The 17361-nt window shown below is 51.6% G+C and overlaps 6 protein-coding genes and 1 non-coding gene across 7 annotated transcripts; 2 read left to right on the top strand and 5 right to left on the bottom strand.

Moving 5' to 3' along the window:
- Positions 1 to 6: 6 nt before the first annotated feature.
- Positions 7 to 1975, bottom strand: BDW74DRAFT_141953 (uncharacterized protein). The gene is made up of 4 exons (XM_073722641.1): positions 1722 to 1975; positions 902 to 1575; positions 805 to 840; positions 7 to 750 (listed from the first exon to the last, which is right to left on the bottom strand). The coding sequence occupies exons 1-4, from the start codon at positions 1788 to 1790 to the stop codon at positions 321 to 323; spliced, it is 1209 nt and encodes a 402-aa protein (XP_073589544.1). The 5' UTR covers positions 1791 to 1975; the 3' UTR covers positions 7 to 320.
- Positions 1976 to 2472: 497 nt separating this feature from the next.
- On the bottom strand, positions 2473 to 2576 carry BDW74DRAFT_t8. Its single transcript has one exon. It is a non-coding gene; the product is annotated as a tRNA-Met (tRNA).
- Positions 2577 to 3160: 584 nt separating this feature from the next.
- On the bottom strand, positions 3161 to 5797 carry BDW74DRAFT_2992 (putative C6 transcription factor). The gene is made up of 5 exons (XM_073732448.1): positions 5167 to 5797; positions 4747 to 5112; positions 4365 to 4699; positions 3967 to 4317; positions 3161 to 3917 (listed from the first exon to the last, which is right to left on the bottom strand). Exons 1-5 carry the CDS (start codon positions 5611 to 5613, stop codon positions 3335 to 3337), a joined length of 2082 nt encoding a protein of 693 aa, XP_073589543.1. The 5' UTR covers positions 5614 to 5797; the 3' UTR covers positions 3161 to 3334.
- Positions 5798 to 8360: 2563 nt separating this feature from the next.
- On the top strand, positions 8361 to 10955 carry BDW74DRAFT_141945 (Zn(II)2Cys6 transcription factor). Its single transcript, XM_073722639.1, has 4 exons — positions 8361 to 8742; positions 8817 to 9458; positions 9507 to 9787; positions 9849 to 10955. The coding sequence occupies exons 1-4, from the start codon at positions 8470 to 8472 to the stop codon at positions 10285 to 10287; spliced, it is 1635 nt and encodes a 544-aa protein (XP_073589542.1). The 5' UTR covers positions 8361 to 8469; the 3' UTR covers positions 10288 to 10955.
- BDW74DRAFT_2944 (MFS transporter) lies at positions 10932 to 12897 on the bottom strand. The gene is made up of 3 exons (XM_073732439.1): positions 12268 to 12897; positions 11717 to 12213; positions 10932 to 11667 (listed from the first exon to the last, which is right to left on the bottom strand). Exons 1-3 carry the CDS (start codon positions 12728 to 12730, stop codon positions 10975 to 10977), a joined length of 1653 nt encoding a protein of 550 aa, XP_073589541.1. The 5' UTR covers positions 12731 to 12897; the 3' UTR covers positions 10932 to 10974.
- A 1207-nt stretch (positions 12898 to 14104) lies between these two features.
- Positions 14105 to 16403, top strand: sit2 (putative siderochrome-iron transporter). Its single transcript, XM_073722638.1, has 3 exons — positions 14105 to 14523; positions 14569 to 15182; positions 15229 to 16403. Exons 1-3 carry the CDS (start codon positions 14255 to 14257, stop codon positions 16161 to 16163), a joined length of 1818 nt encoding a protein of 605 aa, XP_073589540.1. The 5' UTR covers positions 14105 to 14254; the 3' UTR covers positions 16164 to 16403.
- Positions 16404 to 17300, bottom strand: BDW74DRAFT_141940 (uncharacterized protein). The gene has a single exon (XM_073722637.1). The coding sequence runs from the start codon at positions 16807 to 16809 to the stop codon at positions 16567 to 16569; it is 243 nt and encodes an 80-aa protein (XP_073589539.1). The 5' UTR covers positions 16810 to 17300; the 3' UTR covers positions 16404 to 16566.
- Positions 17301 to 17361: the final 61 nt, after the last annotated feature.

Here is a 17361-nt window from a genome sequence, read left to right as displayed (position 1 = left end):
CCCCGACAGGCACCGTGGAATTGATAAGCAGAGGGCCAAGGGCCAGCGTTAAGTGGTTGATAAGGCCACAGGCTTGATTTGGAGTCAGCTGCGACTCCATCTTCCAATGGGTCCGCTGATAGCCTGATACGAGATTGCGGTTCTGGCTTGTCATTCAGGCCGATAAGAGGTTATCACTAATCGCTGCAGCAGGTGGTCTGGGCACGAGACCTGCCAAAAACCCCAGGCTGTCAGGCTGTCACGGGTCAGGGTCAGGGTCAGGGTCGCTGTCGATCCCCCGCAAACAACTCTATACGGCCCATTATGTACAACAACCCACCCTACCGCAACCCCATTTCACTCTTCTCCTTCTGTCTTTCCCCATCATACGGCACCGTATAAGACACCATCTTTCTCGCCCACAGAACAGTCTCTGTCCACTCTGCTGGGATCTCCTCCTGCGGTCCCAGCACCGTCGCAACCAGGCGACGGCCCCAAACACCCACATACCACTTGTTCGAAAGCAGATGCATCCCAACGCCGTAGTGCAAAAAGGTAATCCTTGCCGTCCAGTCGCCCTCTTGTAATCGCGTCATGAATTCTTTGCTGATATGGATGGGGAACGCGAGAATTCCTCCTTGATTCTTTCCCCGCGGCCACTCCTTGATCGCTTCTTGCAGCGTTTCCCAGGTGCTCTGGTACATTGCTTTGTGGGGGCTTTCTGCCGAGTCTATTGTATTGCGGAGGTGGTCGAGTGATTTTAATAGATCCCTGTCATGTTAGTATCTTCTCGCAACGTTGGAATTCCGAATATCGCAAGCGTACCGTTGTAGCTGCTCTAAAATTGGGTCCTCTTGTGCCCTACGCGTTCAGTTAGCTCGTGCCCAGCAAAGACGAGTCGGTTGTAACTTGAGACACTAACTCCTCTATGTGTGCATTCTTCAAAAACACCTCTCGTCGCTTGTAAATAAACCACGCCTTCATCTCCTCCGGCTGCTCAACGCTATCCAACTTCTCAAATAGAAACGCGCACCCCGTAAGCAGCCGGTTGATCTCAAGCACTTGCGACAGCGGATCAAACGTGTCTCGGTCCTGCGACACACAGGGGTACGCAAAGGAACACAGCATGATGAAAATCGAGCAGATGAACGCCGGCCCTATAGTCTCCGGCGCAAGGTCAGCTAGCACCCGACTAAAAGCCGACGTTGCTCGGTTCTGGTACTTGAGCGCAATCTCCAGCCACTTGCTGTCGCCCTGCTCGAGGAACGCGATATGCAGGGCCGCAAATGCGAGCAGAATATCAAGAAGAAAAGGATTAGATGTCGCAAGGCGCGGGATGGCGATCTGGAAATGGCCGGCTTCGAGGACATCTTGTCGTAGCGTGAAGGACGCTTCGACCGTGTAGTGGTGGAAGAGCTTCATTTCTAGCATGCGCGTTGGGCCAGACCAGCCGTCTGAGCTTGTTGGCGTGTCGGTGCTCGAGGCCTGTGGTGTCAGAGGGAGCTGGCCGTCTGCATCTGCGGCTGCGGGTGGCGGGTAGTCGCAGTCTAGGCCTCGCTTCTTGCATAGGCTACATCGTGGGAGCTCTTCATCGCACTGTGCATGCCGGTCAGCCCAGTGCAAAATGCAGATGATCTAATGCGGGGAGAAGAATAAAACCATGACGCGATACAAATGCAGTGCATACACGCGGTTCCATAAGCGCGTCAAGAACGAGGCCAAGGACCAGAGCAGCAACGAACCTTCACATGTCTCCGTTTACATTGAAAGCAGCCCCTCCGGGACTTTGTATGGCTGCGACGCGAGGGCATTCGCGATAAACAGATTAACCCACCGGCGCGCTCGAATAAATCACAGACCGAGCCGGGATTGCCAGCGCGGTTAGAAGGCGCAGATATAGCCGCCGAAACTGACGGTCATAGGTTATGGGCGCTGCAGGTCAACAATCAAGCTTTTGACCGAACTGGAATGTGGTAGGGCTGTAGATGTCGTATTCGTCGTATCCCCACAGATCAAAGCGCAGCATTGAAGAAGCTGCAGGTGGGCGAGTCAGACAATCAGACGATGCTGGGGCGAGCGGATCCGGGAATCCGGGCTTAGGCCCGAAACGTCACTAGGCTATTCTGGAGTGAGCACGACTAATATCAAGAGGAATTCGGGGTAGCAATTGAACAGATGCTAACGGCTTGAGTAGAGACTCCTGCTGAGGGGATTTGTTATGGATCTTGGCTTCCAAATAATGGGACTGTATTATTGAAAGAACGCCGGTAAACTGTGCTACCGAGTCCGACCAACGGGAAGCTTTTCAAGAAGGCAGGATTGGAGGAAAGGACACCCGGGCAATAACTTTACAGGGTACGATCCAACATGTCAACTGAGTTGACAAATTGCAGGCCAATATCATGCAAAAGGCAGTCCCAGTTGTGGTTTTTAACGGACGTTGAAACATCTAGAATAAGGGTTAAAAATTATCTGATGAGACGAAAAAAGAAATGCTTCCAACGAGAATCGAACTCGTGCTTGCGGATTGCAACTCCTTTAGATAGGAATCGTCATATAATATGAGACCGCCGTCCTAACCACTAGACTATGGAAACTTGTTGACATTTTCGAGCCTATTACGGTTATATAGCTCAATTTACATGCGTCAGACCATCTCGACGAACAATAATGTTCAATGACCACAGTATATATTTCAAGACCTACAGTAATATTCACTTAAACTTCGTCGGAACCTAAAAAAATAAGCTAATGAATAATCTTGTACCAGTCTATTGGCGTTTATCTCCCTTTGTATATGCATATTCTTCTCGTATACCCTATGTTTCTATACACATATAATCGCACAATTAGCGCCAGCGTGAGCGACGCACCGCTCAAGGCCCATCCCAGCCATGCCTGGACAGCATCGGACATCCGCTTGACATGTCCGCTAGATAGACAGACAAGCTGGACGCAGACAGAGGCCTCTCCACGGGAAGCGGCGTGTGCATCTAGACTGACCTAGGGCACGCTGACAAAAACTAGCTACCATGCCGGCATCCTCTTCATCGCGCAGCAAGCTGACCACCGGCGGCAACAACTTCATGCTGGCCACTTAAGCTCCCCGGAGTCAGGTTCATGTCGAACAATCAAGTACTTCGCTCCCGTGTATTTTAGCGAGTCACCGAATGCGCTTAGCACCAAGCAATGTGCATTCACCCCAGACCGGTGACAAAACATTGCTGTAGCAGCCATGTCGGCTCAGACAGCAATTACTGGCCGATGAATCAGTTTCCAAAGAAGCCATAGATGCCTCGCTCCCACGGGCGCTAGGCCAATGGACTGCATGCGATTCAACCGACAGACGTGGCAATCAAGAGACATCCAAGCCCTCCAGGGCGGCTAGGAGTTCCTGTAAGGCATGTGCCTTAAAACCTCCATTTCCCTTCCCCGGCGCCTTACCAAGGTCGTCCGGTACATGATATACCACATAGTCAGCGGCAAGCGCGCCGGTGTCCATGCCTGTCCAAAGGTTCCCATTGATCTGGCTCAAAATACTAGTCACCTTCGGCGGGATTAAGGATTCATCAGGACTTCTGGCCTTTAACACCAAGTCAATGGTGCGAAGAAATGCTTTGCAGAGACGGCCCCAGCCTAGGCTCATGTGCCAGAGACCGATGACTGAACTTTCGAGAACGAGACCCCATCTTGGACTATCGGGATGGAGTCTGGAGACGGCATGGACGCCGGCGACGCAGAAGTAGTGGAGCATGACGATGGGAATAGATTTGTATCCATGGGTGGACTTGTATATCAGGATGAGAGAGCCTATGACGTCGAGGGCCTGGAACTTTAGTCGTAAGGGATCGAAGGAAGGGAAGGGAGGGATCGAGGTTGGGTCTGCGTTCAAAAGGAAAATCTCGCATAGAGATACGATTGTTGACTGGTAGTACAGGCTATAACAGTGTCAGTGCCGAGAACGTCCAATCAGGTAGAAGTACATACTGTAAGCATAGTACGTGGGGTGTAGTGTTATGCCTAGGGAGTACACTCCATGGGAGCAGGTTGTGCCAGTCGAGGAGCATCCGATGCAAGTTACTGCCGTAAGCCCAGTCTTCCCTGGTTAGAATCGGACCAGGGAACCTCAGGGCGAAGCGTGCAATATCATGCACTATAGCAACCAATCCACTTCTCACCCTCGCGGCCGTGTAGAAGAAGGGCTGTGAGACAGGTGCCTGGAAGGGATAGGGCCGCCATTCAAACCCTTCATCTAACATTGTAGTTTCCTCTGGGTAGAATCTGACAGCTGGAGGTTCCTCGTAAGAGGAAGCCTTCCTATATACCTGACACGCTAATCTGCGCCAAGTTAGCAGAAGCGGACTTTTAAAAAAGAAGAGCCTTACGCTTGTATATCGAAGATAGCCCAGGAAACCAGCTTTTGACAGTTCGAGATCATAGTTCGTTCATCAGAGGTATCACTGGAAAAGTAAGGGCAATCGCTCTTATCCAGTTTTAGCTTGTCGCTCAGTTCTGCTGCGTGGATTATGTAGTTGGTGCCCATTTTATCAATGCCAAAGGTACAGCAAAGAAGGCCAATCAATATGCTTGATTGGATCGTGGGAAGATCGCTGGATTCCTTCTCCTGGAGCCATAGACGTTGTATAGCGGCGTACAGCTTCTCACCAAGCACCTTCTCCTCTCTCCGGTCAGTGATACGAGTAAGGTTGTACGAGAAACTCTGGGGTGGATTAGCAGCTGAACCGCCCGAGTAATCGACAACCTTACACAGCCGAAGAATAAAAGCGTATGAACGAGTAACGAAGAGCAGAATCTCGTGCGACGATGCTCCAGATCATGCACGAATAGAGTTTGATCGATAAGATGCCATGTGGGATTTTCCCACGTGAAGTAAAGGGAGAGTAGATGGCTCGCAACTTCGTCATCAACAAGCGACGTCCAATGCTGGATCGACGTAATTCTTACTGGTGGTTGTTGCAGGAGAGCCAGCGTACTGCTCCTCTCACTCGACTGCCATGCTTGATGCATTCGCGCCAAAGAAAGTCCTGGTTTGGGTGAGGATATATGCTGTTCAGTACGCGGATTTGGAGCGAGAAGAGTCGAGAAGAACTCAGGGGATGCTTGGAAGCGACTCTGTTGCAAAGTCAGCCACTGATACTGACCACGAGGGTAGTTGGTAGGACGAACCTGTATAGCATCGTGGATTGACTGGCGATTGTCTTGAGGGCTCTGAGAGACAATCTCCCGCAACAGCGACTCGTAGGCAAGGACCCTCTGCTCTAAAGATTGGACTTGCAGCTGTTGATTCTCCCGCTTGGACTTTGTGTATGCACACAACGTGCCCGACCGGAGACAGAGGCCACATGTTGGCTTCCGGCCGTCACATTTTGTCTTTTTCTTCTGACAGTTAGCACAAGCGCGGGGGATGCGAGCATGGCCTAGAACTCGATCGGAAGCGTTGGATCTGGGGATGAGAACTTTGGCCTCTGATGCTGTGGGACTCGGTCTGCTTGGAAACCGGGCGCCGGTCGTGTTACTGCTCGGGGGGAACGGCGAACCAGGGTCGGAATCGAGCGGAGTTGCGAGCTGTTGAGGCTGGTCTGTGACATTTCGCTCGGAGCTCGTATCCTCCATCCTCCATCCTCCTATTTACAGGGTCCAGGGTCTCCTTGGTGCACCGCAGGGATGATTGGATTCGAGAAGCAGAAAGGAAGCTCAGCCGCGGCCGCGCTTAGATTGAGATGACGTCGCCGCTTGGTGTTTATTCTTAGTCATGTGCTCGCAATCCACTCTGCGCAGTATAAACGGTCCACTCATTGATATAAGTGGGTTGAGCAGACAATATAGGGTAGTGTCTATGAGCAGGAGACAACATGTGCCGCGGAGAAATTTTTGCGATCGTGTCCCCTTCCTCTGGATCCAAGATCTGATTTATGGGCGTGGCCAACTGGAAGCTGCCTGGATAATGCTTCCGTGCTGGCATTATAAATATACCCACAATACGAGTGCCCCTTACGCCAATTGTGATATATAGAAGGATGATCCCTTCAAGTATCCCTTCAATCGGATTCGCCACGAAGCAATGCACAATTCCCGGTTCTGGCGGGAAGAACAAGAAATGTAGCTATCGTTTACCTAACGGTCTACTCTGCAAGGACATGATGCTAAATGGACATGACATTTTCCCGCAAACACAATGCTCGCGACATGTGCGAATAACATAAAAAGTAAGTCTGTGAAAGTCAAATAGAGAAGTCGGCATAATTTCATTTTCAGGAAAAGGAGACTTACAGTTTACTCCCTACGGAGCCGGGGCATTATGCTGTGGACGCGAAAAGCGAGGTCAATCATTGACCCATAGTGCAATGTCAGGTAGTCAAATGTTGTTCTTGTCTTGAGGGTCTTGACGAGACGCTCATCCAGGCTGCCAACACACCTTGAGGCACCTAGAAGAAGCCGATAACTCTCCAGTGCCGTGGGATTCTTAATGCACACGTAGACTATCCCATTGACATAGAAGTGGGCTTGGCGATGAATATCTACCTACGAAGTTAGCCATTTTATACGTATAAGCGGGGCTGGCAGTGATGTATACTTAGCAGGATGCATCGAACCTTTACTGCGCAGTTGAAAGCACTCGTCTTTCGCGGGCTGCGGCGAGCCTTCCTTCCTCGCAAGCCGCAATCCTTACGATACGCCAACAAACTTGGAATCCTCAGTCCTCAATCCATCCATTTCAATCAACTGGGCCATTATGACATTACCCAAGAACGGCACTTTTATCTTTGATTTGATTGTACAGAGTTCTACAACCCCAAGACCCGTCAAAATAACGAGAAAGCCAGTACGCTGTGCAGAGTACGTACCAAGGTGCAAGGCCCAATACGTGATTCCTCCACTCTTGTTTGTGACCTTGAAAAAATAACTGATAGATCGCAATCCTTCCAGACAGTGGCCGTCATACACCTATCTTCGTTCCCATCCTCGTTCTTATAGAGTCAACGTTTGTGGTCCTCGCGTACCTGCTGGGTACTGCCACTCGGTTGGTTACCACTTGCCACCAATGAATATCGCAGCACAGATACTTAGCGGAGTTTGGGTTTCTGTTGACACACCGTGGCTTACATGCGCGCCGAATGAGCAAGTCAGAAAACCGAAGCGGTCCTATAGGGGGTCGTACAGACCACTGCATGTTTTACTTGCCGCTCGCCAGGCTCAGCTTGTGAAATAAGTTCGAGAGACCCTTCAGAATACATCAATCCGTCTCTGCAGGGATTGGAAATTCTACAATAATTACAGCATCGCTTCCGGATAAGCCATGCTGACGCTGAGCATTCCGCAGAACAAGTCTGAACACTTTCACCAATTTTGCGATAATTCCCGCCCCAAAATCTGAGGTCATCTTCAACCCCCCGAGGCAGGCGAGATTAGAATCCCTCGGACCCATGAGGGCGAAACCACGGCCAAGCCGGGGTGGTGCCGGGGACCATTTCGGGGTCATCCGCAGCCCAGGAGACCAATCCTTGCAGAGCCCTGCATCCTTGAAATCAGGATAAATCCCTTGTGCCTTGCGTGTTGCATCCTTGGGATCGATCAAGAACGGCAATCAGATATAGAGCATCATACCAGCTATCTTATCACAACGGATTAGTCGCTCGAGGTACAAGTGTACCGTTACACTACTCTGTGAAGCCCACGCCACGCGCCCGGGAGATCACCCCATGATGAACCAATTTGTGTATCCCGTGGCGGATATGCGCCACAACGGCCTTTAATATAGTTGAGAAGGGATACTCCCCGAACAATACGCCGTCTCCACTCGCGGGGACCTGGCTTGGCCTAGGTAAGCGAAGGATCAGCTTAGTGTGTCTCCCTGCAGCCAACCCCGGAACTTTCTATAAATACCATTTCGAAACGGTATGGTCGGGGAACGCCCAAGGGGGCGAATTGAACATTGGACAAGAGGATACTGAGCCTTGGTTATACCATCGATCCAAGCAGCGAACGAAACGTCAGAAAGCAGTGTCTCCACCCGATGTTAAGCATGGAGGCTCAACTGCATACGGTACTCCCTAGGCAGCTGAAGAATGTGGGGAACTTGACACCAAGTACTATTACGTGTCACAGATTCAAGCTAGAACCGCTCAGGGCTTTTCTCAAGCCCTTGATTCGCTGGAAATACTCCCATGGAACCAACGGCGAGTCCCGTGCGGCGGTGTGAAGATACGGCCCGGGGATGGGTTGGTCGGCGACTCGGGGTTCTCGGGAACAAGAGGATTATTGGAAATTGGACTCGAGAAGAACCGAGTCGTTACGTGGGTCGCCGAGAGCTGAAGTAAGTGCCATATCATTTTTCAGGTTGCCAGTCGCCCATGGAATTGCGAACGAGACTTGCTGCGTTTGTTCGAGATACCTGGGTGACTCCTATACATCCAGCATCAATCATCTACCTATACCACTCTATAATCGTATCCTGACGGAAGAAACAAGATGCCAGGAGATCCCGACTCTTCATCTAAGCCATCGTCGGTAGCATGCCTTTCCTGCCGCAGTCGCCATGTGAAATGCGATGCCGTCATGCCCACCTGCACCCGCTGTCGAACAAATGCTACCGAATGCCAGTATATTCGCTCGAGGAGAGGATTACGAAACCGGAGCAAAGACTCGTTATCCCAACCGCTCGAAGAAGACGTCTTCTCGATGGGTCTCGATCCTCTACCAGACTGGCTAAGTGCTGCTTTCCCTTCAGACTTGAGCATAGATGTACCGTACCCGCAGAAACCCACCCCTACTTCCAGTATACGACTCCTGAAAGAGTAATTAACTGACCTGGGTAGGCATCAAAAACCTTCCTACAGGCTCACGATAGCCCTGACACTCACGAGTTTTCTCTACTCGATGACGCCCTCGCCCTTTCTGAGACTGACCTGGTCACCCCAGAGGTGGCGTATGACCCGATGATTCAGCTCTACTACGAGAACTTCCACCCTTCTCATCCTTTCATGATACCCAGAAAAACACTCGGCACCTCGCTTTGCTACTTGATACCTTCGCCACTGGTCTCGGTTATGCGCTATATCGGTGCCCATTACTACCCAAACCCATCTCTCAAGCAAGAATTCCGCCAAGCAGCATTTAACGCTCTTTCTGACCCATCAATAGGGGATGGGTCCAGAGTTCAAGCGTTGCTCTTGCTCGCCATTGTTGATCATTCACATTGCCACGAACAGAATGCGCACCGGCTAATCCAGACGGCCGTAAGCCTGGCGCTGGAGATTGGGTTAAACCGTCAGTGCTTCGCTACCCAGCACTCTTACGACCATTCTGTGTTAGAGGAAAGCTGGCGGAGGACATATTGGGAGCTTTACGTTGTCGAGGGCCTGTTGGCCGCGATGCGAGAGCAAAGCTCGTTCCGTTTATACCACCAGCCAGTAAACGTGCAATTACCCTGCGGTGAGAAGATGTACAATTGTGACAATGTAAGACAAGCAAGCAGAAGAAAAACTCCACCAACTAATGAATTATAGGTAGTACCGTCTGGACAGAACCTACAAGACCTGAAGAACAACTGGACACTAGGACAGGAATTCTCAACATTCGCTTACCGGATCAGCGCAGTACAGAAGCTTGGTGCCGTGCTCGAACTCAATCGCTCTCTAGATCTTGAAAGCAGTCTCGAGTCACATATCGAAACCATCGATGCGCATCTCGTCTCCTCACTCATGGTTCTTCCGCCACTCTACGGCGAAGGATACGACAGCTCCCGCCACGACGAGATGGTCTTCCAAGCTCAAATGATTCTCTACCTGTTAGTCCAAGCCATCCGAATCAACATAAGAGAAGAAAGCCCAAGCTAATCTTGGACATAGAGCCCTAATATACCTCCACCACCCCCGCTCAAGCATGCGCTTCGCCTCCTTCCACGCCAACCCTCCCACAACCTGCACCAGACTCCAACTCCCTGAGAAACCCACAGCAGAACCACACTCCGAGCTCAACCCATCACAAGCCCTAAATCTACACTCTCACAAACTCCTCCGCGCCGCAGATCACCTCTCCGCCCTGGCAACCCTCCCCAGCGCTATCCACCGCCGCACACCGTTCTTCACCTGTGCACTGGCCATGTGTATTATCGTGCACACCGCCGGGCTGCTCGTTGTCGTTGACGCAGATGAGAAGAAGGAGGCTATCAAGGCACGCATCCAGCTGAGTATTGGTGGCCTGAGGGTACTAGGGCGGACGTGGCCTTTGCCGAAAGCTGTCAAGGTGCAGATGCTTGATATGTACCAGGCGGTTGTGGGGAAGTAGCACATGTGCAGACGGTAGGCAACTGGATGATCTGGCGAGGTGTCCAAAAGATACCCTAGAACAAACAGGACGGTCTTTCTCAATGGAAAGAACCTCCAAAGCTTCACCTTAGAAGCCATTGTAGGTATACTGTAGCCAGTGACTACCCGTCCCCAAGGCCAGAAGTAGCCCAGTAGATGGGGTATATTCATGCATACAACCCAACAACGCCGGACGCTGGGTGAGAACAAGCCCAGCCCTAGTCACGAGCCAGGCGCTTCTGGCGGAGGTAAACCCCATACCCAACAACCGGCATTGCGCTGTTCTCTTCTCAGAGCCATCTCATGCGCACCACTAACATACTTGATTGAGCTAAAGCCCGGGGTCGGAGTCACAGTGAGCTAGGGAGGGGTGGATTGGCACGCGGAAAAAAACGTCGTATCTGAGGCCTTCCATGGCCATAGAAAGGGCGAGAAGCTCATGGCACACGAAAGCATCAACCTGGAGTCCAGGTGTTGAAACTGAGCTAGAGGACCAGGTGACATATCTAGTGTAAGAGGAAAGCGATACCGCTGAAGGATCGATGGCCAGGCAAAGGACGAGAAGCTCATGACTCATGAAAGTATGCTACAACCTAAGAAGACATATGTTCAGATCTATTCTAGTCTATATACAAGCTCTATATACCACTACTCTTCCAACCTATCCTCAAAGATCATGTCTAGCATACTTACTCGCCATACGCAGTCTCCGCCCAAACTTGAGCAGGACAAATGGCGCGGGCACAAACAGTACAGTCAAACACCCCAATAGTGTACACGCCCAGTTGACGCCAAGGTTATGGAACATGGCGCTGGCAAAGAGAGGAAAGCCGGCGCCGAAGCTCGCGCGCATGAAATCATTACCTGCAAGTACGGACGCCGCGTACCGCGGATAAGCACCCATGAGATAGGTAAAGATGCAGTAGAAGATCAGACATGCTCCCAGAGCAAAGAACATACTCGCGACGATAGGGACGATCCAGTGGATAGAGGCGTAATTGCCTGTCCAGCCGAAGAAGAATAGTGAAATTGGGAGGAGGAGGCAGCCTAACGTAGCTGGGGGCAGTTGTTTCTCGGGCGCGATGTCTCCCTCGTCGGAGTAGTGCTTGCGCTGGAAAAAGTACTTCCAGCCGCAGTAGAGCGGAATAGCCATGCAGTAACAGGCGACCAAAATGCCCATGAAGGAAAGTCCGCCCTCGCCGAGGTTGAAGCCGTGGATTTCTTCAAAAACGATGGGGAAGGCTTCGAACCAGAGGTAGAAGATACCGTAGATAAGGGAGATGTAGATGTTTAGGACCAGGACGATAGGCTCGGTGAAGCAGAGCATAAAGGGGCGGAGGAGTGTTTCGAAGAGAATGCGCTGGTTTGGTTAAATGTTATTCAGAAGCATGGGATGGAGGGCAACGAACCTGTTTGGGTGTTCCGGAGAACTCGGCCTCTGCTTCGGTTGTGAGGTCCTTCATTCCCGTGACTCGACGCAGGCGTTTCGCTCGCCGGCTTAGGATATTTGGTGCATATGTCTCTGGAAGGGCGATGAAAAGAAGTACCAGGGTGAGCCCTGATAGCCAGAGCAGCTCCCATATCGTCCACGTCCACCCCTTTGACATCGACGCGAAGCCACCAATTAGAGGCCCAACAACAGGAGCTGCGATTGCGATGGCGCCCCAGACGGCAATCATGTAGTCTCGAATGATGGGATGCCAAATATCGCCTAGGGAGGCGCCGCCCGTAGCTAGGACCGGGGAGCCCAGAAATCCGGTAAGAAAACGGAAAGCGAGGAGCATCCCAAAGTTCTTTGCATATACTACCGCGAATTGGAAGAAGGTAAAAACGAGGAGGGTGTAGATGTAGACAGGATTTCGGCCGACGGCAGGGATCTCAGAAAGTGGTGACCAAATCATTGGGCCTGAACGAACTGCATTAGCTTTGAGCGTGATAAAATGAGCTTAAAGAAACGTACCTAGGCCGTAGCCTGCAACGAATAAACTAAGTCCCAGCGTCGCTGCGACCTGGCTAACGCCAAAGTCCTGGACCACGCTGGTTACACCCGGCGAGTAGATTGAGGAGCCCAGATAGACCGAGAAGGTGAGCAGGAAGATCATCGAAGTCGTCCACACCTTTCTGGCCAGGGACCAATGCTGAGGGTCTTCGGGATCCTCAGGACCGATCCATTTTACAAGATTAGGATTAGGCTCTTTCTCGTTCTCACCCTCGCCACGTTCTTGATCCGTTAAACATGCAGACACAAAAGTATAAAGGCCCCAGATATTCCGCTGGTTTTCTTCATCGACTAGACCTTTGCGCACCAGGTAGTTCTTGCATGTCTCGTCGCTGGTTTCTTCGGGGTACTTGAGGATGCGACGGTTGGTGAGAAAGCGGACGACCTGCCCGAATTGGGAGTCGCGGATGATCGCCGTGGCCATTGTTGGTCTGATGATGAACAAGGCCAGGGTTCAATCCGATTTTATAGGTACACATTGTGATCAGGGTCTGGATGGTTCGTCAGAAGTATTCCAAGAGATGGTCCGAATGACTGAGTTATGAGATCATCACCATGTGTCGATGGACCCTGAATTGTATGACGCATGTAGACTCCGACACCAGCGATGAACCTCTCAGAAGCCACCCCTCGATTATTCTCTGGAGCTCCTACAGTCCTTATCCGAGAGCTCCGGACCAGTTAGGGCGATGTGACGATCAGGAGCAGTTGTTCTAGAAGGGTTTGTTAGCCTCGAGTCATTGTCCAGTTCCACCCAACTACCAATTTGTGCACCCTGCGGATCTCCTACACAAAGTCGACCAGTAGGACAAGTGTAGTCGCTTCAAAATACCACGTTTATATAGCTTCAATTTCGAATGGGGCGCTAGTCTTGGTATTCTTGGGATGCAGTAGCACACTCGGCTGTTGGCCATCGCTCAGGTCCACGGGCAGCGGTGACGGAACAGACTGCGACGGTCGGAAGAGACGACAAGGCACTCATAGTGTATACAAAAGCCGAAGCCGAAGCATTGGAAGCCCGCTAGAAGCGCAAATCGGAGAATTTACCCACTCGTAATTGTGTTGCGCCACGGACCTCGATATCAGCCAAGCTGTCGGGAAGAGCCAGCAGAGTCTGGGCGCTGCAAAGATTTTCAAGCTGCAAGCCACAGGCACAGCCGGAGAACCCCGAGGTCGGCCTGCTTCTCGATTCAGCTTGACAGCCGGACTCTGCAACGGTGTTCATGGTTCATGCCTCACGCACAAGCCAATAGCCAGCCAGTGGCCTGGTGTTGCCCAGGGAAGACTTTATGATCTGGATTCCACCAAGGAGCGCTAACGGGCTGTAGCTTGCCCGCAAACGTGGTGCTGAAAACGCCCCCACGCTGGGACGACTCGCACGGTCGCACCGGAATTCGGAAGGGAATGTCATAGTCGGATATTCAAAGTAAAAACAGTGAAATATATCCAGCGGGACTTGAGTCATAACTTAGAATGGGCAAATGTGCGTCATGTACTGGTAGAGACGTGAGCTCGCACTCGGAGGGAACTTTCCGCGGGACCCTTTTTCCCTTTTCCCTTTTCCCTCGTGCTCACTGGGGAAGAAACGGGGACGCCGAATCGATCGTGTCATGGACCCACAGAGAGAAAAGCCAGCAGCGAGTCAGCAGCAAGAAGGCTCAGCAGTTTGATCAGATAACCGGGCTTATCAGATCCGCTCACAATGCCATTGGTTCAGCAGCCTCCAGGATCATGAGAGGAGGGCGAAAATCTCGAGAGAACGCAAACCTTCTGTCGCGTCCGGCCGCCAGTCCCGGAACTTTGCTTCTGCTATATAGCTAGTCCCTTTCCCAGAGGTGACTCTTCGCTTTTCCTTCCTTCCATCCTTCCTTCTTCTATCAATCCTCCCTTCCTTGATCGATTACCCCCTTGTTAGTGTATTATCCTGTGCCGAGCCAGGCTCTTCGCCATGGCCATTTTGGATAAATTCATCTCCCGCACCGACCGTGCCCCGAACGAGTCTCACCCTGCAGAGCCCAAGCTCGAGAATCCCCAACAACCCATCGACCACGAGTCCGACTCGGACCCCTCCTCCGACAGCAGTATTTTCGCTCGCAATGAAAAAGAGGTCGAGCAGAATCCGGACAAGATCACCCAAGATGCCCATCTCGGTGTACAAAAGGCCGAGGCCGCTGCCATGGTTTGGAGCAAAAAGGCCGTCTATGCGACCTACGCTTGGTGAGTTAACAATAGCATTTTGCTATTTCTTTGCTAACAGATCAGGATTTGGGTGTGCTTCTTCCTGCTTGCCCTCCAGTCGTCCGTCAGCTCCACCGTGATCTACAACGCGTACTCCAATTTCTCCAAGGCCCCTCAGGTCGCCACCGCAAATATTCTCTCCAGTATCATCGGTGGTGTGCTCAAGTTGCCGATTGCGAAAATTCTCAACCTTTGGGGTCGTGCAGAAGGCTTCGCCATCTTCGTTGGAGTCTATGCAGTCGGTCTGATCATTGTCGCCGCTTGCAATGGCCCCGATTCGTATGCAGCAGGATACGTTCTCTTCTGGGTCGGTTACAATGCGCTCTTTCTCATTATGGATGTCTTTATGGCGGATACCTCTGGAATGCGCAACCGAGCGTTTACTTTCGCTTTTTCCCAAACTCCCTTTATCTGCACTGCCTTCACCGGCCCCCTGGCCGGCCAGTCTTTTATTGAGGTCGCCAACTGGCGCTGGGCCCACGGCGCTTTTGCAATCATCAATGTGGTCGCCTTCTCCCCGCTTGTCATCGTGTTCAAGTTCTATCAAAAGAAGGCCGAAAAGATGGGACTGTACCAGCGGGAGCCTAGTGGCCGTACCGCGATGGAATCGATCATTCACTACACCCATGAGTTCGACTGTAAGTGTATCATCATTCCAGTATCTTGCACCAGCTAACCTGTCAGTGATTGGTGCCTTTCTTTTAATGGCTGCTTGGATCCTTCTGCTTCTCCCCTTTAGCTTGACCACTGCCGATCGATCAGATTACGGCGACGCGACCTTTATCGCCATGGTGGTGGTCGGTTTCTGTACCCTTTTTATCTTCGCTGCATGGGAGAAATGGTTCGCGCGTGTCCAATTCATCCGATATGAACTTTTGAAGCAGCGCACCGTGCTGGGGGCTTGCTGCATGTCCGCCATTGCATTTTTCGCCTTCTACTGCTGGGATCTCTACTTCAACAACTTTGTTATGGTTGTCTACGATCTCAGCATTTCGAACGCAGGTTATATGGTCCAGATCTATAATGTCGGCTCCTGCCTCTGGGGAGTGTTATTTGGTCTTTACATCCGGTGGACAAAGCACTTCAAATATGCCTGTCTCTGCTTCGGCTTGCCCCTTCTTATTCTCGGCGCGGGTCTGATGATCCACTTCCGCGGTGAGGATCAGGGCATCGGCTACATCGTCATGTGCCAGATCTTTATCGCCTTTGGAGGTGGCACCCTGGTGATCGGTGAAGACATGGCCGTCATGGCTTCCGCCGACAGAGAGGGCGTGCCCATGATGCTTTCGCTCCTTGGTCTCTTTTCTAGTCTGGGCGGTGCCATTGGCCAGGCCGTCGGGGCGGCGATCTACAACAACACTTTCGTCAATGCCCTTCGCTCTCGCTTGCCAGAAGCCCTCAAGTATATGGCCAAGCAAATCAGTGACGGCGGGTACCTTGTCCAGAAGGAATACCCTGTTGGAGGTGATCTTCGCAACGCCGTCAACTATGCTTGGGGCCGGAGCCAGATGTACGGGTCCATTGCCGCCACTTGCCTTCTTGTTCTCGGTTTCCCTGCCATTGCCGTCTGGCGCAACTACAACGTCGACAAGAAGCAGAACAAGGGTGTCATTATCTAATACACGTCGGCTTATGTTGCCGCACCGCTATAGAATGCATTCGTTTTAATATAATCTAGTTGGATGGGTGGAGGAGGTATTGTTCGACTGTTATGGGCAACTCTCGTTGGTTATTGGTTCTAATTATACCCTTGTTCCAGTTATTGTTTTCGTGCTTGAGCGGTTTGATCCCAAAAGATTGTAGGCTCGAGGTATCTAGCCTAGTTTCTAGAATGAAAAGTCTGAATTCGCGACTGAACTTTATAGGTGCAAGTAGTCAACCTCGACTGAATGCGGCATTGGCAAAGGCTTTCCCTAACAGTTAAACCTGAAGCTTGTACTTCTCGAATGGGGGAACCTCAGGTGCACTAACCAAAGCCGACTGGGACAGAACTGATTTGATTAGAAAACCCCACTGCCGAACTCACATCGAGCGAACCCCAGACTCATTCCACCCCCACCCCTCATCACGCACATACTCCAAATACCAAATCACCTCCTCCTGACCATGCTTACTCGAGAGATCCAATACCCCAGGCGCAGGCGACAACGCCGCCCAGCTTCTAGCATCGTATTTCCAAACCTTCACTTTCCGCCCAATCGCAAGAGCCGCTAGAATCCTCGTCGATCCGTCCTTGTTATACTCGCAATGGTCCATCAGCGGCATTGTCGCCCGCTCCCATCCCCACGTTGAGTCATGGCATGGAGTTAGGCATTCGACTAGCAGGATTTGTCGCTCGTGAAGATTGTCGGACTCGTCGCGCTTGATTTCGATCACGGACAGACTGGCTTCGATCTCGTGTTGGCGGCTGCGGATCTTGAAGCCGCTGCATAGGGGGAGGCATTGGGCGAGGAGGTTTATCCAGAGTGTGCGGACGGGGGTTTGGTCTGTGGAGTTGGGGGTTATTGCGGCGAGGCAGCTGAGTGGCCGAGGTTTTGCGTGAAGGGGGAGTTGGGTTCTATGTTTTGATGCTGTGAGGTGTGGGACATTGTTTGGATGCTGAGGGATGTGTATGGATTTGTTTTTGTGGACGGTCTCAGTCTTGGAACGAGCTTGTTCTTTAATAAGTAGTTGCGGGTTATGCACATACCTGCCTACTCCGTACTGGAGCCTGGCGGCAATCCCGCGCACTAAAATACTGTGCAGCTGCGCCGCAATTGCTTCGATCTCTTCGTCGCCGTCCCAGTCAAATCGGACCTCTTTTCTCCTAGATGCAAT

This window comes from Aspergillus multicolor (genome assembly GCF_047715735.1).
Source record: "Aspergillus multicolor strain CBS 133.54 unplaced genomic scaffold BDW74scaffold_1, whole genome shotgun sequence".
In the NCBI taxonomy this organism is placed as follows: domain Eukaryota; kingdom Fungi; phylum Ascomycota; class Eurotiomycetes; order Eurotiales; family Aspergillaceae; genus Aspergillus; species Aspergillus multicolor.
The sequence above is the reverse complement of the archived record's forward strand: the minus strand, read 5'-3'. Positions and strand labels throughout refer to the sequence as shown.